Here is a 21273-nt window from a genome sequence, read left to right on the forward strand (position 1 = left end):
TCCTGCTTTAATTGTGCATTTGAAGTATATTTCCGTTATTCAGTTTTTGCTTGCACAGCAGTACTTGTTTTCACAGTAGATTTAAGTTGTGTTTTCTTATTGTCAGTACATTAATGCAGTCATCGGTGCTTCAGTATTTGCTTTTACCTTTGTGTTTTCTACCCGGCCTATAGCTTGTTGGCTTCTTTCCCAGTGGGAAACGCCTCTGTTTGGTACAAGAGGTAGCGTAAATCCATTTGTGTACAACGCTTTCTCTCCCTGCGTGCACTGCAGTGTTGAGATTTGGCCTCCCTCGTCTACAGTGCCCTTTCTTTTAGATGTGCTTGCCTTGTTCTTTCATCAGCTCCGTGTTATATTGGGATTAACTGAGATTGCCACACCCTTGCTGCATGCCAAGTTATTTATGTAGTGACTCCCCTAATGAAAGTTGTTCTTTTCACTTCCCTCTGTGGTTACTGTGTGACGTTCTCTATTTCTGGTGGCTCATGAATAATGTTCTCAAGAAGGTACCTTTCTCAATGCTCTAAGACAAGGGCAAGTTTTTGAAAATGTGTTTAAAAAGCTAGCACACATTAAATCTTCTTTGTTTCATTATTCTTGGGATCAGACAAGAGAATGACACTTGATGTGTCATGTTGGGTTTTCTCTTACTGAACAGTATCAGCAAAATGCATTGGCAAATCCAACAGGCAAGATCAATTGGCTTTTCCAATACCAAGTGCTGTTGTGCACTCCGAACACAGCCATGTTTTATAGCTCAGTTTGTAGATTGCATGTTGTGGGTTACACAGTTTTTCAGGTACTAGTGGTGATGTGTCTTTTATACATACATATCTAATTTTGAGATGTTGACTTGCACTGGAATAAGTCATCTTTTCAGAGGAATATAGCAAAAGCAGGGTTTGAAAACTTTAAGGGTTATCTTAATCCTAAATATGAAAATTGGTCATGAGTGAGAATGCCATTTGCATTATTGTAGTGAGTTGATATATCTCCGCTTTCCTTGATCTTTTTTGCAGGTACTTGTTCTAATGCTTCTTGCTTTTCTTTTATTCAGGTATCTATACAAGCTTCGGGACCTGCATAGAGACTGTGAGAGTTATTCTGAGGCAGCATACACCCTCCTACTGCATGCTGAACTTCTGCAGGTGAATTTGCATATACTGCATTAGATTAGAGAAGATAAGAGATTGCTGATGGATAACTGAAACTCATGAATGGTAACCTCAGTAATCTGAACCATCATTCCTTTGATTACGTGAACCCGAAAAATCATGTCAGGTAAGTAAACATATAAATGAATAAAACGAATTTCATTGCGTGCACTGCATCGCATTTGGTGATGCAGTAAACGCAACAAAATTTGTTTTATTTATATGTTTACTTACCTGTCAAAGTCTGTAAACCATACATTACTACCCCCCACCCTGCCAAAGCCCCTCCCCACATCACCGCCCAGCCGGTACTCCCACTACCGGCCGCGGCTGTCCTTACCTTAGAATATTTCCAGGCATCAGACTGGATCCGGAAAGTTTTTTATCAGCGGTACCCCTGCGCGTCGGTAGGTGGCGTTGTGCAGCTCCGCGTTTGTCGCGCCGAGATGATGTCACGGAGACGACTTAGGAGCCACCCATGCGCGCTGACGTCAGTTCTTTGTTTTTCCACGCCAGCAAGCGCAAATCTGGTTAGCGCACGTACCCTAGTCACTTTTTGACTAACTTTTTTGAGACTTTTGTCTCTGTTCTTTTTGAGTCTTTGACTCCTGGTGCCAAGTAGGGATGCCTGGATTTAAATCCTATGGGGCTGTCACCGTACGATGTTGGTGGCCAACCCCCATGGCTGTCTCTACTGTCTGGAGCATGACCATGCCTCCCGGTCATGTTCCGACTGTTTGGCCATGACTCCGATGGCTGTGCGGGAGCAGTCCCGAAAGCTGCTGGAAGCCAGGCCATTGGCTTTGCGCCATTCAAGGTCCAGGGGTCATCCAAGGGACTGATCGCAGAGCCATCATCATCGCTCCTCGGGGTCGAAGTCTTCGCCCTCGGAATCGGATAAGAGATGTCACTAGAAAAAGTCAAAGAAGCGTGTTCGCTCTCCGATGTCCCCCCCGTCGGTCTTCGGACACCGACGATGGGGCCAGGCAGGGGTCCTTCCCCAGTGGCTCAGTTGGAGCCTGGGAGTCCCGCAGTCTACCCACCTTATACAACCCGCATGGCGTCTGTCTCTGCTGTCTGGAGCGCGACCATGCCGCCCAGTCATGTTCCGACTGTTTGGCCATGACTCCGAAGGCTGTGCGGGAGCGGTCTCGAAAGCTGCTGGAAGCCAGGCCATTGGCTTTGCGCCATTCAAGGTCCAGGGGTCATCCAAGGGACTGATCGCAGAGCCATCATCATTGCTCCTTGGGGTCGAAGTCTTCGCCCTCAGAATCGGGTAAGAGACGTCACTAGAAAAAGTCGAAGAAGCGTGTTCGCTCTCCGATGTCCCCCCGTCGGTCTTCGGACACAGACGATGGGGCCAGGGGTCCTTCCCCAGCGGCTCCGTTGGAGCCTGGGAGTCCCGCGGCCTGCCCACCTTATACAGGTCTGTCGGCGACTCCGGCCCAGGTGCAAGAGTTTCTTGCTGCCATGGACCGTCATTTCAGGTCTAGGGCTCCCACCGGCGTGCCTCGGGCCCTGAGGTCCCTATGAAGGGCCCTTGCACGCCACCGCCTCTGCCGGCGGCTCCAGGCCCTACGACTCAAGGTCCTTTGCCAATGGCTCTGGCGCCACACGGTCCTCCGCCGGTGGCTCCGGCCCTGGTGCTCCCTGCGGCTCCGTTCCCAGCGCCAGCATGGGCTCCATTCGTCCCACCTCCGCTCTTGCCCCAGTTTCCGGGCAATTTTACCCCGGCTTGAGACCCGAATTGGTAGTTGGAGCCGGATCGGCACCAACCGGCGCCGTTGGAGCATTTGTTTACTCCTTTGCCTCCCCCGCCGCTGCCGCCTGTGCCTCAGGCAGTGGAGGAGGGGGATGACTGGGAGGTGTCGGAGGACCCTCTTGCACGGCAGTGCGAGTCCGAACATGAGTGGGCAGAGAAATCGGAGGATGCAGGTGGCCTTGACCTCTCCTCTGAGCTGGGTTTTATGTCTCCTCCCACTGTCATGGAGGAGGGTGCCACATATTTTGTGGTGCTCCATAGAGCAGTTGAGGCCCTTGACCTCGATCTGCCTACTGTCACTCATAAGACAAACCTCCTTACTGAAGTGCTTCAGCCGGCGGCAAGTTCTATGGAACCTCTGCTTCCGTTCAATAAGGCCTTGACGAACGTTTTAATGGGCACCTGGTCTAGACCAGCCACAGGGGTTCCTGTGTATAAGAACGTGGCCTGCCTTTTTAACAAATCATCCGATTCCGGAGAGCCTGGTCATTCAGGCCTCTACTTGACAAAATGCGTTCCCTACTGCCCAGCCAGATAAGGAATCGAAAAATTTGGCAAAAGATTATTTTCCTCTGCCAGCTTGGGCTGCGGTCAGTCACAACTGCATGACTTTTTGGCCGTTATTCTCATGCTGTGTGGGACACAGTGGCGCAGACACTGCCCCAGTGCCCAGAAGAGGTTCGGGCTGACCTCTCCCAAGCTGTTGCAGAGGGGAAGGATGCTGCAAAGTTAGCCATTCGGGAGAGTGATCTCCACAGCAGTGGCCCTGCGTCGCCATGCCTGGCTGCGGTCCACTGGGTTTCAGGGGATGTCCAGAGTTCCCTCCTGGACATGCCTTTTGATGGTACTCGCCTGTTTGGCGATAAGGCAGACAGTTCGCTTGAGCGTTTCAAGGACTCTCGGGCTACGGCCAAGTCCTTGGGTCTCTCCACCATATGCCTGGCCAAGTCTACCTTTTGTTCCTTTCGTGGCCACGGAAGGGGCGCCCCTGCACGTTTGTTCAGCCAGAAGCCTGTGCAGAATTGAAATCAGAGCAGCCGCAGGCGTGGAGGCTGCTGTGGCGGCACAGGGGGCCAACGGGCGGGTCAGTCCACCTCCACTCCTACAGCATCCGCCTGAAAGCCTTCCTAGATCGAGCTTTGGGGTGCAACCCACGCCAGTGGGCAGCAGGATTCAACATCACCTCCCCCACTGGCGTTCTGTTACTTCAGGCAGGTGGGTGCTGCAAATTGTCCGAAGGGGTTACTCCCTCACCTTTGAGTCTGCCCCCCAGCCAGCCACCTCAGTTCCACTGCATTTGGGGATCACTTTGCGCTTCTCCAACAGGAAGTTACAGCCCTCCTGGCCAAGGGGGCCATCAAGCGTGTTCCTGGACCAGAAGTAGGTGTGGTTATTATTCCCACTACTTTCTGGTCCCCAAGAAGGACAAAGGGGGCCTGCGCACCATCTTGGACCTCAGGAACGTCAATCGCTTCCTCCGGAAGGAGAAGTTCAAGATGTTGACTCTGGCTCAGGTCTTGGCTGCCCTCAACCCTGGAGACTGGATGGTAGCGTTGGACTTGCAGGATGCCTATTTTCACATCCCCTGCCTGCCGGCCCACCGGTGGTTCACGGTAGGCCAAGAGCATTTTCAGTTTGCCGTGCTCCCCTTCGGCCTTACCAGCGCCCCTCGGGTGTTAACGAAAGTGATTGCGGTGGTATCAGCTCATCTGCGCAGGTAAGGGGTTTCAGTCTTCCCCTACCTCGACGACTGGTTGTTGAAGGCGGGCCCCCCCCAGACAGTCATCAACCACCTTCAGAATACGGCCGACCTCCTGCATTTGCTGGGGTACTCCAGCAATGTGCTGAAGTCACACCTGAGTCCCTCTCAGAAGCTCCCCTTCATCGGAGCAGTTCTGGATTCAACACGATTTCTGGTTTATCTTCCCGAGCAGCGAGTCCGGGATATTCAGGCTATGATTCCGATCTTTCAGCCTCTATCCCGGGTTTTAGTCAGGAAGTCACACCGACTCCTGGGCCTGATGGCTAGTGCAACATGCCAGATGGCATATGCGGGCTCTGCAGTGGGTCCTGAAGTTTCAGTGGGCACAGCATCAGGGCAACCTGTCCGATCGCTTCCAGATTTCGGAGGGCACTGCACGTCAATTGCAGTGGTGGCTCAAAAATTGCTAAGCACTCATTGGTGATGGATGCGTCCCTCCTTGGATGGGGAGGCCACTTGGGAGAGGCGGAGATCAGAGGCCTCTGGTCTCCGGCGGAATCCCGATTCCATATCAACCTCATGGAGCTTTCGGCGATCCGACTTGCACTGAAGGCATTCCTTCCCTCTATCCGGGGAAGTGTAGTGCAGGTGTTCACGGACAACACCACCGCCATGGGGTGGGGTCGTGGAGCCTATGTCAGGAGGCTCTGCGCCTCTGGACATGGCTGGAACATATGGGCATCACCTTGGTGGTTTAACACCTGGCAGGTTCTCTGAACGCCAGGGCGGACAAACTCAGCCGCAGGTGCTTGATGGATCACAAATGGCGTCTGAACTAGGATGTGGCGCAAGATCTCTTTCTGCATTGGGGAGAACCTTGGTTAGATCTATTCACCACCGAAGAGAATGGGCAATGTCATCAGTTCTGCGCTTTGGAATTTCCAAGGGGGCCTCGATTGGCGACGCTTTTCGTCACGAGTGGAGCTGCGGTCTGTTGTACGCCTTTCCTCCTGTACCACTTCTGCCCAGAGTGCTGAAGAAGATTTGGCGCGACCAGGCCTGAGTCATCCTTGTGGCTCTGGATTGGGCACTGGTATCCCGAGCTACTCAACTTTACGATCGATCCCTCGATCTGACTGCCTCTTCGGGAGGATCTGCTGTGACAGCAGCAGGGGATGGTCCTCCACCCAAACCTGTCCAGCCTCCACTTCCATGCATGGAGATTTAGCGGCGACAGTTGACAGCCTTCGATCTTCCTCCTGAAGTCTGTGATGTCATTCTGGCAGCCAGGCGTCCCTCCACTAAAACTGTATACGCCTGCAGGTGGAACACATTTGTGGCATGGTGCACAGCTAAAGCTGTGGATCCCCTTTCTGCCCCTCTTTCCAAGGTCCTTCTGTTTCTTCTTTCTTTGGCCCGGCAGGGCTCTGCTCTGGGCACTATTAAAGGTTATCTTTTGCCCATCTCCGTCTTCCTATGGCTTCCAGATCAGCCTTTCTTTTTAAGTCCCCGGTTGTTAACCGTTTCCTGAAGGGCATTACGCACATGTTTCCGCCCGTGCCGTTCATAATGCCTTAATGGGACTTAAACCTTTTCTTAACATATGTGATGTGCGCTCCCTTTGAGCCCCTTCATAACTGTCCTTTACGTCTTCTCACTCTAAAGACGGCTTTCCTGGTGTAGCTATCACCTGTGCCAGAAGAGTGAGTGAGCTCTGGCTCTTTCTTCTAAACCTCCTTTCCTTTCTGTTCATCCGGACAAGGTGGTTTTAAGGACCCGTCCTCTTTCTAGCCAAAGGTTGTTACACCTTTCCACATTGGGGAGACCATCGCTTTGCCCACCTTCTTTCCGTATCCTACGAAAGAGGAAGAGAGGCTCCACCGTCTGGAACCAAAACGTGTGCTCTCATTCTATCTGAAGCGCACACAACAGTTCCGGGAGGATGACCAGCTCCTTGTTGGCTACGTGGGCGCCAAAAAGGGTCGGCCGTGCACAAATGAACCATCTCTCAGTGGGTCGTTCTGTGCATCAAAGCATGTTACTCGTTGGCCTAGAGGGAGCCTCCTGTGGGACTGCGTGCCTACTCTACCAGGGCAACGACAGCCACTACTGCCTTGGGACACGGAGTTCCCTTGCAGGACATTTGTCAGGCAGCTACGTGGGCCTCGCTGCACACATTTACCAAGCATTACTACCTTGGCAAAAAAGTCTGGAGAGACGGCTTCTTTGGCCGTTCTGTTCTCCGTGACTTTTTGGTGTAATCTTGTTTGCAGACCCACCTCCGGGGTTGGTATTGCTGGGGTATCTATTCTAAGGTAAGGAATCTATCACTAACTTGTCTTTTTCAGTTGCACAAGTTACTACTTGTGTAACAATGTATATGTAAGAGACATTAGTTTGTGATCGATTCCTTACCGCCCCACCCATCCTCCCCGTTCTGCGAACTGATTTCTAGGGTTAAGGACATCCCTTTCAGGGCCCTAGTTTCATGGCACCAATGGTTAGTTTCATGCATGGCTCTGCATTCCTTGCGCGGAAAGTCATGTACAGAACTGACATCCGCGTGCATGGGTGGTGCCTAAGTAGTCTCCGTGACGTCATCTCAGCACTTATGACACCAGCGACGGACGTGGAGCCCCACGACGCACCTACTGACGTGCAGGGGTACTGCTGCCGAAAAACTTTCCGGATCCAGTCTGACGCCTGGGGATATTCTATGATAAGGAGTCTATCACTAACTAATGTCTCTTACAGATATATCGTTACTGAACTAATAACTTTTGCGCCAGGTCCACGCTCTGTTGAACATGAGTTCTTATGGTCATACTAAGGATAAATAAACAACCCTACTCTAGCATGGTCGTAACCATGGGCACAGTTCCTCCCCACTTCCAAAAAACTGTGGCCTCATTATTGTTGGTACAGTGCTAAATGTTATCATGTTCTGGTCGTTCTACACAACTGTGGTTTAGAGAATAAAACCTGAAGCACCTAGTTGTCTTCCATTGCTAATGTATGGATACTGTGCATAGGTAGACACGGGCTACCATGGCGACAATACAAACGTATCTGCCTAAACTCTGACTGCTGTTGCACACTAATTCTTAGTCTCCAGTTTTGTGTTCGTTTTTACACCGAGATCACTCCTCTATGTCTAGAATTCTTTTGTTAAAGCTATGTATTTGCAATGCGAAAATGATAATGCCTAATATTAAAAGTGGTTTGATTGCATGAAATGGTTACTCATGACCACATTGTAAGTATCTTTTGGGATTGTTTTCCTGGCTTCTTATTCTAAAAGATTCTCTATTGATAGTCGCTCACTGATAAGGTCCTCTCTTCACAACTCATAACTTTTCTACCTTCCAGTGGTCGGATCAGCCGTGTGCACCCCACTTGCTCCAGAGGGACAGCTATATTGTGTACTCCCAGCAGGAGCTTAAGGAGAAGCTTTACCAGGAAATCATATCCTTCTTCGACAAGGGCAAGGCGAGTTTCTGTTTATCATTTTAAGTAGCAGTTGCATCTAAAATTGTAAAAAGTACCTTTTTTGAAAGTGCCAAATTCCATAAGTTATGCTTTTGCTTGAAGAGCAATGAAGAAGGCATTGTTCCTTTAATGAATCGTTGCCAACAATCCTTCCTTTTTCTGGCCTTTTGTTGAAGACACCTGTTTGTGTACAGTTGAAAGTTAAGTATTAGACATGCATTGTTGAAATGGATCTAATCCTGGATCTTAATATGGGACAAGATTCTGCTTCCCCTTTTTTGGCAGATTTTATTCGGCAGGATGTTCTAAACACATGGCTGAGTCTCACCGCAGGCACCATTTGAGCTCCATCAGACCATCCGGGTGATGGGGTTAGGGACATACACTGCGTGGGAATAGAACATATTTCAACTTCTGAAGAAAGTGCTGAATCCTTAGGAGAATCCACTAGTGGAATTTCCTTCACATAGTGATTGAATGATAGAGGGAATTCCACCTGAGGATTTGCTTTTGCATGTTTCATTTTTTCGGAATTTAAGGATGTCCTATTGCCACCCTACTTTAAAACTGGCTCTTAGGGTCCTTGGTAGAGTTTCCTGGAAACTGGTGAAGACTGGGATACTTCTCAATATTTTAATGTTTTGTTCATTTTACATTATTTCTTGGTTATATTCCAGGTCACATAACATCTCTGTGGCTCATTGTATACTTTTGAATAATAATCCCTTCTGAAAAAGAAGGCCCATTTAATACACAGGCATGGGCTGATGGCTTGTTTGTTTCGACTCTCTGCTCCTTTTATTGTATAACGATTTAAACCTGCCTCTTGCCAACTTTTTAGTACATTATGTAACTGGCTGGAAGCCTTCATTCGGGTTCTTTTTGCAATTTAAAAAGCATGTGTCTGATGAATTTTATAGAGCGACCCCCACCAATTTAAAAGGGGAAGATAATTGTGTGGCAAAGCTTAATTCTAACGTTCCGTCTAGAAATGTATTTTGTGGTTGGAAACTCATCTGGAAATGAAAAAGATTTTTTTTAATGTGTATTCTGAGGCCCAGGAATCTTTCTTTTAAACAGTGGAAAATGTTGTTGAAGGGTGAAGATGCTATTTAGATGTACAACATGTTTGCTGCAATGCTCGGTTTCTGTGGCACTGGTAATTCTTGTAAATAAATTTACATATTCTGTGACAGTAGTGCTTATTTTGTCAATTTAACAGACATTAATAGGGTCTGGGTGAAGGAGGCACCTCATTTGCACCTGTTTAACACCTGGCTAGAGTAATCAACAACTAAAAGATTGCCTATCAACATTGCAAAGGGTTTGTCCCTGTGCAGCAACTAATTCCATTGGAATACATGAGGAATCAGTTTAAGCTCGAAGGTCGTTTTGTGTTAAAATCACCAATTTATGCTGCAGACATTGGAATGTGTATCAAGTGTGGTAAATCCATGATTTCATGGAATATGCTACGGCGCCAACATCACCAAATGCCACTGCCACTGGCCATACAGAACGTGGAGCTTACAAAGTGTCATTTTTCATCAGCTAATCATTGAAACTGTGCTGTAGACAAGCCTTGTGCCACCAGTAAAGATGTCAGAGCAGAGAGTTAACACAAGACAATCACAAAGGCAACCAACACGACAGCAAGGATGAGGGGTCGTTGTAAAGATCACAGAAACACAGTGTAGCAGCAGGCTGAGGGGAAAGAGAAAGCAATTGTTTTGTTCTTTGCATCCTGTCTTATATATTTAAACAGATATTACCATGCAGAGTGCTACTTAAAATATTTGGTTATTCTTTCTTTCTTTCAAAAACTTTTATTCGATTAATGCTTAATAATCATAAAAAGTACATCATACATTTTAAATAAAATGTACATTAAAACACATTAATACATTGCAAAGTGGTGTTTAAAGTCTTTGTATAAAAACCAGTGCACACATTAATTCTAATAAACGTGAGTTTAAAGGGACGGTAACCCAATTTTACTGCGTACCTTCAAACATGATTTTAAGAAAAGGGCAACGTTTTTGGCTACATGTTGGGAATCTACTAGCTGAAGTGCCAGAAAGGCTGGGCGACAGGTCCTCAACCCCATTTGACGGAGAAGAGGGATAATCCACCGCTTACGTGATTGCTCATAATATTTGCAAAACAAAGTGAGATGGATAGTTGATTGGGAAGAAACACCGTCACACGGGCATTTAATCAAATCGTGAGACCAGTTTGACTCGGTGGGGAAAGTAACAAGACGAAAAAATAAGTTAAAACGAAACCTGGTTAGTACATATTTTTCGTAGTTGGAAAGGTAAAAAGTGAGATAAGGCTGAATACCAGGGGAAACTTGGACCATCAATACTTGCACGTTAGTTTGCTTGGAAACTTCGCTGGAGAGGCGAAGTTCCCTTAGATGATTTAAACGAAGATTTTTTAGAGCACCTCTGCTGATATCGGCTAATGAGGAGGGCTCCGTGAAGTAGAATGTACGATTCAGGTCCTTTAAAAAGTTGGAAACGTACAATAACCATGGGATTTTTTTCCAAAACTCCATGGATAGACAATCAGATATCAAGGAACGAGTTAAGTCGCATTGTTGTTTGTTCCATATACGGTGCCATAGGAGAATTGGTTGACATTTGATGTTATCAGTTAAATAGTCAATACCAAGCTCGATATGGCATCCGTAAATTGGAGCGCTTTGTGGGAGTGCCAATAAGTATTTAAAAAAAACATTTTGGACTTTTTGTAATTCATCAGCTGTGGCGTAGCCCCAGACACCTGCTCCATAGGTTGCTATACTATGACACTTAGCATGATAAATTTTAAGCAACTCGGATGGGGCAGGTTTGCCCAGTTTCCTTGAAAAGGAAACAAGAGCCGAAGTTGCTCTCTGATAAAGCAACTTCTTACATGCCACAGCTCGTTTCCAAGATAACTGATCGTCTATTAAAATACCCAGATATGGGTATTCCCTGGCACGTTCCAATCTAACTTGCTCGATGTAAAGAGGTTTGGGGTTCTTTACCTTAGGCCCGGTATACATAACAAAGGTTTTGCTTTTGTTGACTTTTAACCCCAGAGAGAGCATAAACTGGCAATACTTATCCAATTGTTTTTGTAGCTGGACTAGCGTTCTAGCTAGTATGACGGAGTCGTCTGCATAAAGTAATGCAGGTATGGGACGATGGTTAATGGTTGCTAGGTCCTGGTTCCCTTCTAACATGGCTGTTTCCAGCCCGTTGGTATAAAGGTTAAACAAGAAGGGAGCCAGGACACAACCCTGCCTAACTCCTCTTGTTACTGGGAAAGAGGGCGAGAGTTCGCCGCCAATCCCGTACCTTACGCATGCTTTAGCATCAGAGTAAAGCTCACGAAGGAACGTGATAAGGGAAGGATCAACTCCCAATTCGCCTAAAATGGACCACAGCCTGGAGTGTAACACGCAGTCGAACGCTGCGCTGAGGTCGACATATACTAGATACAGATTCCCTCCTCTTGCCCCGACATACTTGCCTATTAAAAGGGTTAAATTCAATGCCTGCTCAACAGTACCAAGTCCCTCCCGGAAACCATACTGAAGGTCGGTCAAGACATTGTTTTCCGACGCCCAATCCTGGAGACGTTCCAGGATCAGTCGTCCCGCGACCTTCCCCAGGGAGTCCAGGAGGGAAATGGGCCTGTAACAGGCTGGGTTGTTTCGTTCGCCCTTTTTGAATATAGGGAGCAGAATGGAGAAGACCAAGAGTCTAGTAGGCCAACTTTAGTAACCACCCCCATCACCTGGGTGACGATGGGAGACCACAGGTCCATGTTGGTAACAAAGATGTCGAGAGGGACTCCGTCAGGGCCGGGGGCCTTTCTGGTTTTTGAGGACATTAAAGCGTATATGACCTCGCTTAAGCTAAAGTGGAGGTCAATAGGGTATACTTGTATCTTAGAATGGTCGGCAGTTGGCGTGGCTTGTGCTGTTAAGTCCACAGGGGTACCACCAAAGATCTTAGAAAAGTGGGTCACCCACTCGTCCGCCGTCACAGCCACATCTAGATGCTGGAAAGTGTTTACTTCAGCTAGGAAAGGTGATTTGACTATGCGCCAAAACTGAGCGCCATCTTTACTTCGGCAACTCGCATGTAGTTCGGCCCATAAATTTTTCTTTAGATCCTTTTTACAGTTTTGTTGAGCCTTTCTATACTCTATTCTGAGTTTGGCTATCTCAGCTTTGTTTCTTATTGATTTATGTAATGCCTTTTTTAGGGCGGATAGCGCTTTGCGACAGGCCGAATTAAACCATCGGGGAGATGTCTGGTTACCTGGTTTATGATGACGGAGTAATACGGCCCTCATAGCTTTTAGGATCTCCTGAAAACTAGATAAAATCAGCTCAGGTGGTGACTCATCTGCCAAACATATATTAATCCAAGGAAGAGCCTTGGATATAACCTTGGTAGTAATTATTGTGGGATCAATTTTTGACCATTTCACAGAGAAGCCATTGGTTTTGTCCATGGCCAAAGATTGCTGGGTCAATAAACTAGTCCTATTGGGATGGAAATCATCCGTATCAACCAAGAAAGTGATACTATTTGGGAAGTGGTCACTTGAAATATCTGTACCTGTGGCAAACTTTTGAAGTTTGCCCTTTAAAATATGTGAACATAAAATGAAATCAATGGTACTTGACAAACCCCTGCCGTGGAATGTAGGTCTGAAATCAACGGGGGGATCTACAAGATCATTTGCGTACATTAATTCTAATGAGAAGAGACTATCATTCAAAGTTTCACCTAGATGGGTATGTGAAAAGTGAGACAGAGGACAATCATCTTCATCTAGGAGCCTACAAATGCCTTTCTTATGGTTAATACACAATGGAACATTGAAATCCCCCCCAAATCACATTACAAACAATTGATGGTAGACTGTTTCGTCGCTCGTTTGTAAGGGAAGAGATTTCGGAAACAGTTCTAACACAGTCTACAGGGGATAGATTATTATAAAAATTAATAAAACAGTATGACATACATTTGTTAAAAATAACCATTATAATTTGAAAGTTCATGGTGGTATGAATAACAGTGATGTTCTTTACTGCCAAATTATTAGAGATATACACTGCTAAACCTCCCTTGGATCTGCCATGCGTAGTAGTGCTGGCTGGAGTATGGTATGTTTTATAGCCCTGTAAATTAATTGGGTCAACTGCCCAGGTCTCCTGAAGGCAGACTATCTGGTGGATGTTTACTAGGTCCAGCCAAGTTTTCAGATTGATCCTTGATCGGAGTCCAGCCACGTTCCAATATAATATGGAGAGCGTCAGAGTAGGAGGAATTGATTTCCTGGCGCTCATCAAGGTATTAGTAGGTTGAGTTCCTTGTCGGGGAGGGGTATTAGATGTGGTATGTTCGTCGTTGGTAACAACGACGAAATGTGCTACAGTGGATGAAATAGGGGGCACTTCCACTAAAACGGGTATACCTTCCGTATCAGGTGACATCAGGGAGTTGGAAGATAAATTCGGTGACATCGACAGCTTTGGTGTTTTTGGACCAGAGTACAGGGGATTTATGGTTTCCTGGATGTTAACAGATGATGGTCAATCCACCATCTCCAGGCAGTCGTATCTATTAGACAATGGGACACCCCTCCAACCAAGGACTGGAGCGGGATCTCTACTCCCATGACCCGCCCAGTCTAACCAGTCGGGTCTTCTGTTCCAATTGCCAACCTGGGTCCAATTCCATTCTGGACCTGAAACATAGTGGTTTAATGGAGGGTAAAAGTATGAAAGTCTTTTAGTGCCAAGAGTTTATCAACATCCTATCGGACATTCACTCGGGCTCTCCCCTAGATGCGGTACCAGCGAGAATTCTTCGTAGTCATCTTCCCCAGGTGGCGAAGCACATAGGCAATATGGCCTCGCTTTCCTTCTATGAATGTCTAGTTCCGGAGAGCTGGAAACTGGCCCAAGTCGTCCCAATAAAAAAGAAAGCCCACATAAGCATAGCGCAATTAGACAACCTAAGACCAATCTCCCTTCTCCCCTACTGTGCGAAGGTAGTAGAAAAACTGGCTAACCGACAGCTGGTCAGCTTCATGGAGGAAAACTTGCTCCTGCACACGTCTCAATCGGGTTTCAGAGCTAAACACTCGACTGAGACCGCCCTCCTCCTATCAACAGAATTGCTGCGGAGGAAGGCGGATGAAGGTCACACGGCCGCACTGGTCCTATTGGACTTAAGTGCGGCGTTTGACACCGTATCACATCCCGTACTACTGGACCGACTGAGTGAAAAGGGAATAACCGGACCTGCTCATGAGTGGCTGGTATCCTTTCTTAAGAACAGGAGATTTCAAGTGCATTGCCCACCATGCAAATCCAGTGTTAGATGTCTCAGGCAAGGGGTTCCACAGGGCTCTATTCTGAGCCCTACATTATTCAATCTGTACATGGAATCCCTTGCCAATCTGGTGGAGTCATATGGTGTGGCAATAGTCTCCTATGCAGATGATACACAACTGGTGATCAATCTGTCCCGTGATCCAGTTGTGGATGCTGAGAACTTCTCGGCTTGCCTTGTGGCACTTGACGGCTGGATGAAACAGAACTGTCTCCGCCTTAATGGTAGCAAGACGGAAGTTCTTATTGTAGGTCCATGTCCTTCCATCTGGACCTCTGCCTGGTGGCCCACTGAACTGGGCTCTGTCCCGGTCCCAGTAGACACAGTTAAGAATCTTGGCTTTCTTCTGGACTCTAACCTAGCCTACACCAATCATGTGGGTAAGGTCGCGGGAAAATGCTATGGACTCCTGAAGGTCCTAAGGAAAATCCTGGACCTATTGCCCCCCAGCTCTAGAAAAACTATGGTACACGCCTTGGTCACCTCCCAGTTTGATTATGGGAACTCCCTCCTATGTGGACTTAGTAAAAAGGCCCTAACACAGCTGCAACGCGTCCAGAACGCAGCTGCGAGGCTGGTCCTTAACCTCCCTAGGAGAGCCTCTGGTAAACATGCATTACGCTCCCTTCATTGGCTCCCAATAAAGGAAAGAATCAAATTTAAAACTATGTGCATCACCCACCGTATAGCTCACAAAAAAGCACCCCCATATCTTCAGGACTTGCTTCCAGTCTATCGCCCTGCACGTCCTTTGAGGTCGATGGGTAGCATGCTATTAGTGGTGCCTCGGATACATAGAGCAAGGATGGGAGGACGTTCATTCAGACACCATGCCAGCAACGACTGGAATAACCTACCCATCGAACTGAGGATGGAGCCGTCTGAAACCAGGTTCAGACAGAGGCTGAAAACCCATCTTTTCCCCATGATAAACTCAGCATAGTTCACCCGTGTCCCTGTGTTCACCCTCTGTGAGCTAAGCTGAAGAGATGTAGGTAGGGTCGTCAGCGCGGGGACGCACTGTTCTCTGTGCAACCAAGCGCTTAACAAATGTCATAAACTAAACTAAACTAAACTAATTCCATCAGGTGTGAGTTGGGAACCCCAAGAGCAAATATGCTCGACTGTGTGAGGGTCTTCAAAGTTAATGATAACACAGTCACCCTGAATTGTTTTTGGCTCTTTACCTAATCAAGGAACCCTACGGACCGTTGTGACTCTGTTATTAGAGTAAGGAGGAAGGGGCCTGTTGGCGGACAGCCAGTGTAACACTTTGTTTTTTAAGGACCAACCTGGTACCTCTGTGTTTGGGTTCAACTCGGGGACCCCGGTCATGATTACCACAAACGGGGTGGCTTCTGGGGGAAGATGGAAGGAACGACCACCTTTCCGTCTCGACTTGAAGGTGGCATTTTGGATCCCTGGAGTTTTTGCTTGGGAGGGGGCCTGGGAGGTAAAAGGAGCTGAAGCTAAAACTGGTGGTATGACAGGGCCTTTCTTCGCTACTATAGATGGAGATTGCTGTTGCACAGGTAAGGTTGATGGTTTTTGCTGAACGACTGCAGATGTAGTAGCCAATTTAGGTGCTTTTTAGGTGTTTGTTTAGGTGCTACCGCCCCTGCTTTGGTGATGTTGGGGTTAGATGTGGGTTTTTGGGCCACAGGGTGAGTGGAAAGAGAGCTCTTGGCCGATTTAAGATCTAGAATTAGCGATTCCACCATCTTTTCGACTTTGGCCAGGGAAAGCTCGATTGGTTGCACATACAACTTAATTATTGCCTCTAGTCTTACCAATAACTGGGTATCTGGGCTACAGGTTACACGCCCTCTTCCCACATTACTACTAGGGCTAAGGTTAGGCACGGAGGTGGAGAGATTTATTATGTCAGGTGGTAGGGGATTTGGCTCTTGCTGGGGTGAAGTTAGTTGGCTGGTGCTTTGTATAGCAGATGGAATTTGCGAATCAGAGCTAATCAGAGATTGTGACTGTACGCAAAAGTTGTTTTTTAGAGGTTTCTTATTTTTCCCTTTTTTCTTTGGTATCGCACCCTCCCTCAGGCCCCTGTTGGTGGTTATATTGGAGTCCTCCCTTCTCAGGCTAGTAAAAAGAGTCGGAGATCTCTCCAATGATAGGTCGGATTGAGAAAGCTGGGTCGCTGATAGATCGATAGATACTGACAAGTCCACAGTGCCTGGGACGGTATGGGAATCCGTTAATGCGCCATGTTCTAAAGGGTGCTGAGGTGTTCTAGCAGCAGCCAATAAGCCCAACGAGGAGCGTTTGGCCATGGCCAGTTCTTGAGAGACCCTCCGTTCCAGCAAGAGGACTCCTTGATTGATTGCATCGTTGGCCCTAGAAATAAACTGGTCAATGGGACCGATAGTCTGGGCAGCATGTGATGGCTTGCTACTCCTAGTGTTTCTGGGTGACATGCTCAGAATGAGGATACTAAGGTTGGAGAATTACTAAGTAACTCCAAACAGATAACAATAATAGATGGTAAAGAGGGCACAAGGTGAATGATCAATCTGGAAATGTCAATGGGGTGGCCCAGTCCAGTCTTACTCGGTCTTTTTTTTTTTTTTTTGAAACTTTTTATTAAGTTTATAACATAAACACAAACATCTTGCAAGGAACAAAGAAAAACAGACAGTAATATACACATCGTTGCAGTACATGGTGTGTGAGCGGGAAGGACAACCAGTGAGCGTTTGTACCATCAAAAAGAGTCTCGCAGGGGGGGGGGGGGGGCAGAAGGAACAAAATGTAATCATTACACAGTAATAAGTGGAGGAACCCTCGGGCTACGGGGACGTAGGTGCAACATCTGGGTCAGGGAGAGGGGGGGTACATATATCGCCACGGTAAGCGTTCCATTGAGTCCATATCTTCCCCCATTTGCGGGGGGTCCCCCGAGAAATATATACAGTTTTTTCCCTGAACATGCACCAGTCCATATTTTGTTTCCATTTCTGAAGTCCGGGTGGACCCTGGGCGCCCCACAGTTGCGCAATGTCCCGTTTGGCGATCATATTGCCCAAGGTCACCCATCGGAGCTGCGGTACGGAGTAATCGTTCGGTTCCCATACATTAAGCAAGCATCTCCTAGCCTCTGGCAGCGATCGCACCCCCGTAACCTCACTCATCACCTCGTGCACACGGGTCTAGAATCGCACTATCTCAGGGCACTCCCAGATGATATGCAAAAAGGTGCCCAAGAGACCGCATCCACGCCGACACAAACCATCCACAGAGAAACCCATGTGGACCAAACGGGGACCAGTCACATACACTCTATGCAGGATTTTAAGCTGCACAAATCTAAGACGCGCCTGGATGGCCACCTCTCTAGGGGAAGAGATCGCCGCCTGCCAGTCCTCATCGTCCAGCTCTAGCCCATCACCAATCCAGACCTCTCTAAGGCGAAACAGGAGATCAGACCTGGAGTTGATCAATTTTTTATAAATAAGGGAAATCGTACTGTCAGGAACATGACCGTCCAGTACCCTGTCCTCAAGCGGGGACAACTCCGGAATCTCCACACCCGTAGGGAAGACCGAGAGCACCGCGTGGCGGGCCTGCGCATAGCGAAAAAATTCGCGATCGCTCAAAGCGTACTCGGTTTTCAATTCCACAAACGTCTTCATTCTTCCCTTAGTCCAAACATCACCAATCCTGCTAATACCTATCAAGTCCCACCTATCAAATCCCTTCAACTGCCAGAGTGAGCCAAGTCTATCAGATGCGTACAATGGGGTGGCACGAGTCAATTTATCAGACCACCCAAGCGCCATGGAAGCATGTCTCCACACCTGGACAGCCGTCCTAGTGGGGCCCGTCACGTTCCGAGGGGTAAGTTTCGAGTAGAGGGCTCTATTATAGTCACCCCCCGGTAGCAACCATTTGTCCATCGCAAAGGCCGGATTCGGCAGAGGGCCGTACATGCAATGATTTATTGCCCCCAGTTGAGACGCCCAATAATAGCGACGGATATCAGGCAAAGCAATTCCACCGTCATACCACGGGAGCGACAGTTTAGCGATAGCGATCCGGGGCTTACCCCCCCCACACCAGTTGTCTCTGTAAACTCTCAACCTCACGGAAATATTTAGCCGGGACGACGTCAAGTGTGTTTTGCAATGCGTAGAGGAAGCGGGGCAGTGACATCATCTTAAACAAAGCCGCTCTACCTAGGGGAGAGAGAGGAAGTTTCCCCCAAGCGATAACATCTGCCCGAAGGCGCTGAAGAGGGGGCAGCAAGTTACGGTCATACCGCAGTTCAGGTTTCAGGGTGATAAAAATGCCCAGGTACTTAAATCCATCTCCCACAATCACGATAGGACAACCACTTGGCAGAAGGGGAGCGTCTCCCGACAGGACATATATACAGGACTTCGACCAATTGATGACAAGACCCGAGTTTTTACGAAAGGACGTTAAGACATCGAACAATACAATGAGGGATTTACGGGGAGATGTGAGATACAGCAGAATATCATCAGCATAGAGAGATACACGGTCCTCAAACTCTGAATTCCATCTAATGCCCTTCAGGGACGGCTCCCACCTCAACCAGGCCGCCAGCGGTTCCAAGGCGAGAGCAAACAACAAGGGGGACAGGGGACAGCCCTGTCGCGTCCCCCTGCCCAGTGCAAAGGGTGCAGATACCCTACCATTGACAACCACCTGAGCCATGGGACCGGCGTAAAGCAATTTGACCCACCGAACGAACTCCGGACCAAAACCAAACTTAGCAAGAACCGCCCACAAATATGGCCATTCTATCGTATCAAACGCCATCGTAGCGTCCAAGGACGCCAAGATGGCGGGCTCACGTAGCGTCTCGGCACGCGCCAAGACGCCATGCAGCCTACGGAGGTTAAGCGCCGTGTTGCGATGCGGTATAAAGCCAGATTGATCAGGGTGAACCAGGTCCCCAATGACAGTCGCCAAACGTGTCGCCAGCAGCCTGGCCAAGATTTTAGGCTCCGCATTAATCAATGAAATGGGCCTAAAAGAGGCACAGCGATCTCGAGGTTTACCATCTTTATGGATGACGACAATAGTAGCCAGTCTCTGGTCTGGTGGGAGAGAACCCACCTCCAAAGACTCAAGAAACATAGAGCGCAGATGTGGAGCGAGCGAGTCCGGGCGTAGCTTATATAACTCAATGGGGAGTCCATTAGGGCCCGAAGCCTTGCCGGATCGGACCGAACGAACAGCAGCGGCAACCTCGTCCACAGTAGGCGGTGCACCCAGGGCATCCCTATCAATGTCAGGCAATCGGGGAAGTGTAATATCACGCAATAGCAGGTGGGAGTCCTGCTCAGATCGGTCAGACACCTGGGAATACACCTCGCGAAAATAATTGGCAAAACACGTAACAATATCAGCAGGGTCTGTATAACACTCTCCAGTCTCTGCAACAATCACAGGGACGACACGACTTGCATTCTCCCTCTTATCCAGCCAAGCAAGCAATTTACCAGCCTTATCACCCACATCATACAGGCGGCCCTGTTGTTCCCTTCCCATTTCCTTAGCAGCGTCAGTGACCAGAACCCTGTATTCATGTTGTTTCAACTCCAATAGATGTAACCCCTCTGCGGTAACCCCAGATTCCAAGCACCCCTCCAGAGCCGTGATCTCCCCCTCAAGGCGGACCACCTCAGCACGGTTTGCCGACTTCACGCTACCAATTAACGAGAGTGCCTGGCCACGAATAACAGTCTTGTAAGCTTCCCAAAGTACACTAGGGGAGGAAACAGAGCCCACATTTTCCGCAAAATAACAATCGTGTGTTTTAACCAGCTCAGCCCTGATCTTGGGGTCCTTCAAATACCAGGGGTTAACCGGAGCCACTCGGCCTGCCGAGCCCTGCCGTGCATCAACCACCAGCCAAAGCGGAGAGTGGTCCGAGATACCCCTCGCCAGATGTTTAACTTCCCGTATGAGGGATGCATGGGCCGAGGGCAGTAATATATGATCTAGCCTCGAGAGACTACCATGAGCACCAGAATGATAGGTATATTGCAACTGCCCCGGGTGAAGCAATCGCCAGCTATCAGTGAGCCCCAGCGTCTCCAGGAAGTCACTCAACCAAGTCTGGGCCTTCGGCAGTTCCCTGGGAGGGTGACGATCACACATCCCCGAGACCACCGCATTAAAATCACCCCCAACCAAAAGCAGACCCTCGGGGAGACCCAGTATAAGCCCGCTGAGATCAGCAAATGTGGTGGCCTGGAGGCCCGGGGGCACGTACACAGAAATCAAAATAAGAACCTTCCCCTCCCATCGCCCCACAATGGCGGCATATCGTCCTTTATCATCCAGAATGACATCATCAATGGCCAACGGGAGGGAGGTCCGAACCAGAATGCCCGCCCCCCTAGAGCCCGAAGTGAAACCCGAGTGCGCCACAAGGCGATAACCACGCCTATTCAAAGCGTAGCACTTGTTGCCAAGCAAATGAGTCTCCTGCAGTAAAACAACATCTGGAGTCAAACGTTTCAGCAATTGCAACACCACCCTCCTCTTAATCCCATCCCCCAACCCGTTTACGTTCCAACACAGTAACCGAAGTCCCCTACCCCCATCCCCGCATTCAGCCCCTCCCCCGCCCCACACCCAAAGTGACTGCAAAAAACAGGATTGCGCTCTTCCCTCGCCTTGCAAGTAACAAGAAAATTCAAACAAACAACCCAATTCCCCCAACACTGTGAAAACAACTATACCCCCCACCCCGCACCCCTGCTGAAG

At 48.4% G+C, this 21273-nt stretch overlaps 1 protein-coding gene across 1 annotated transcript in view; it reads left to right on the plus strand.

The window, feature by feature from the left end:
* The window catches only part of DOCK5 (dedicator of cytokinesis 5), an 852732-nt gene that overhangs the window by 655403 nt on the left and 176056 nt on the right, over positions 1–21273 (plus strand). Inside the window, exons 37-38 of the mRNA XM_078666602.1 lie at positions 1058–1148; positions 7988–8107. Of these exons, the coding sequence (XP_078522728.1) occupies positions 1058–1148; positions 7988–8107 (211 nt within the window). The remainder of the gene's footprint in view (positions 1–1057; positions 1149–7987; positions 8108–21273) is intronic.

This window comes from Lissotriton helveticus, chromosome 11 (genome assembly GCF_964261635.1).
Source record: "Lissotriton helveticus chromosome 11, aLisHel1.1, whole genome shotgun sequence".
NCBI lineage: Eukaryota > Metazoa > Chordata > Amphibia > Caudata > Salamandridae > Lissotriton > Lissotriton helveticus.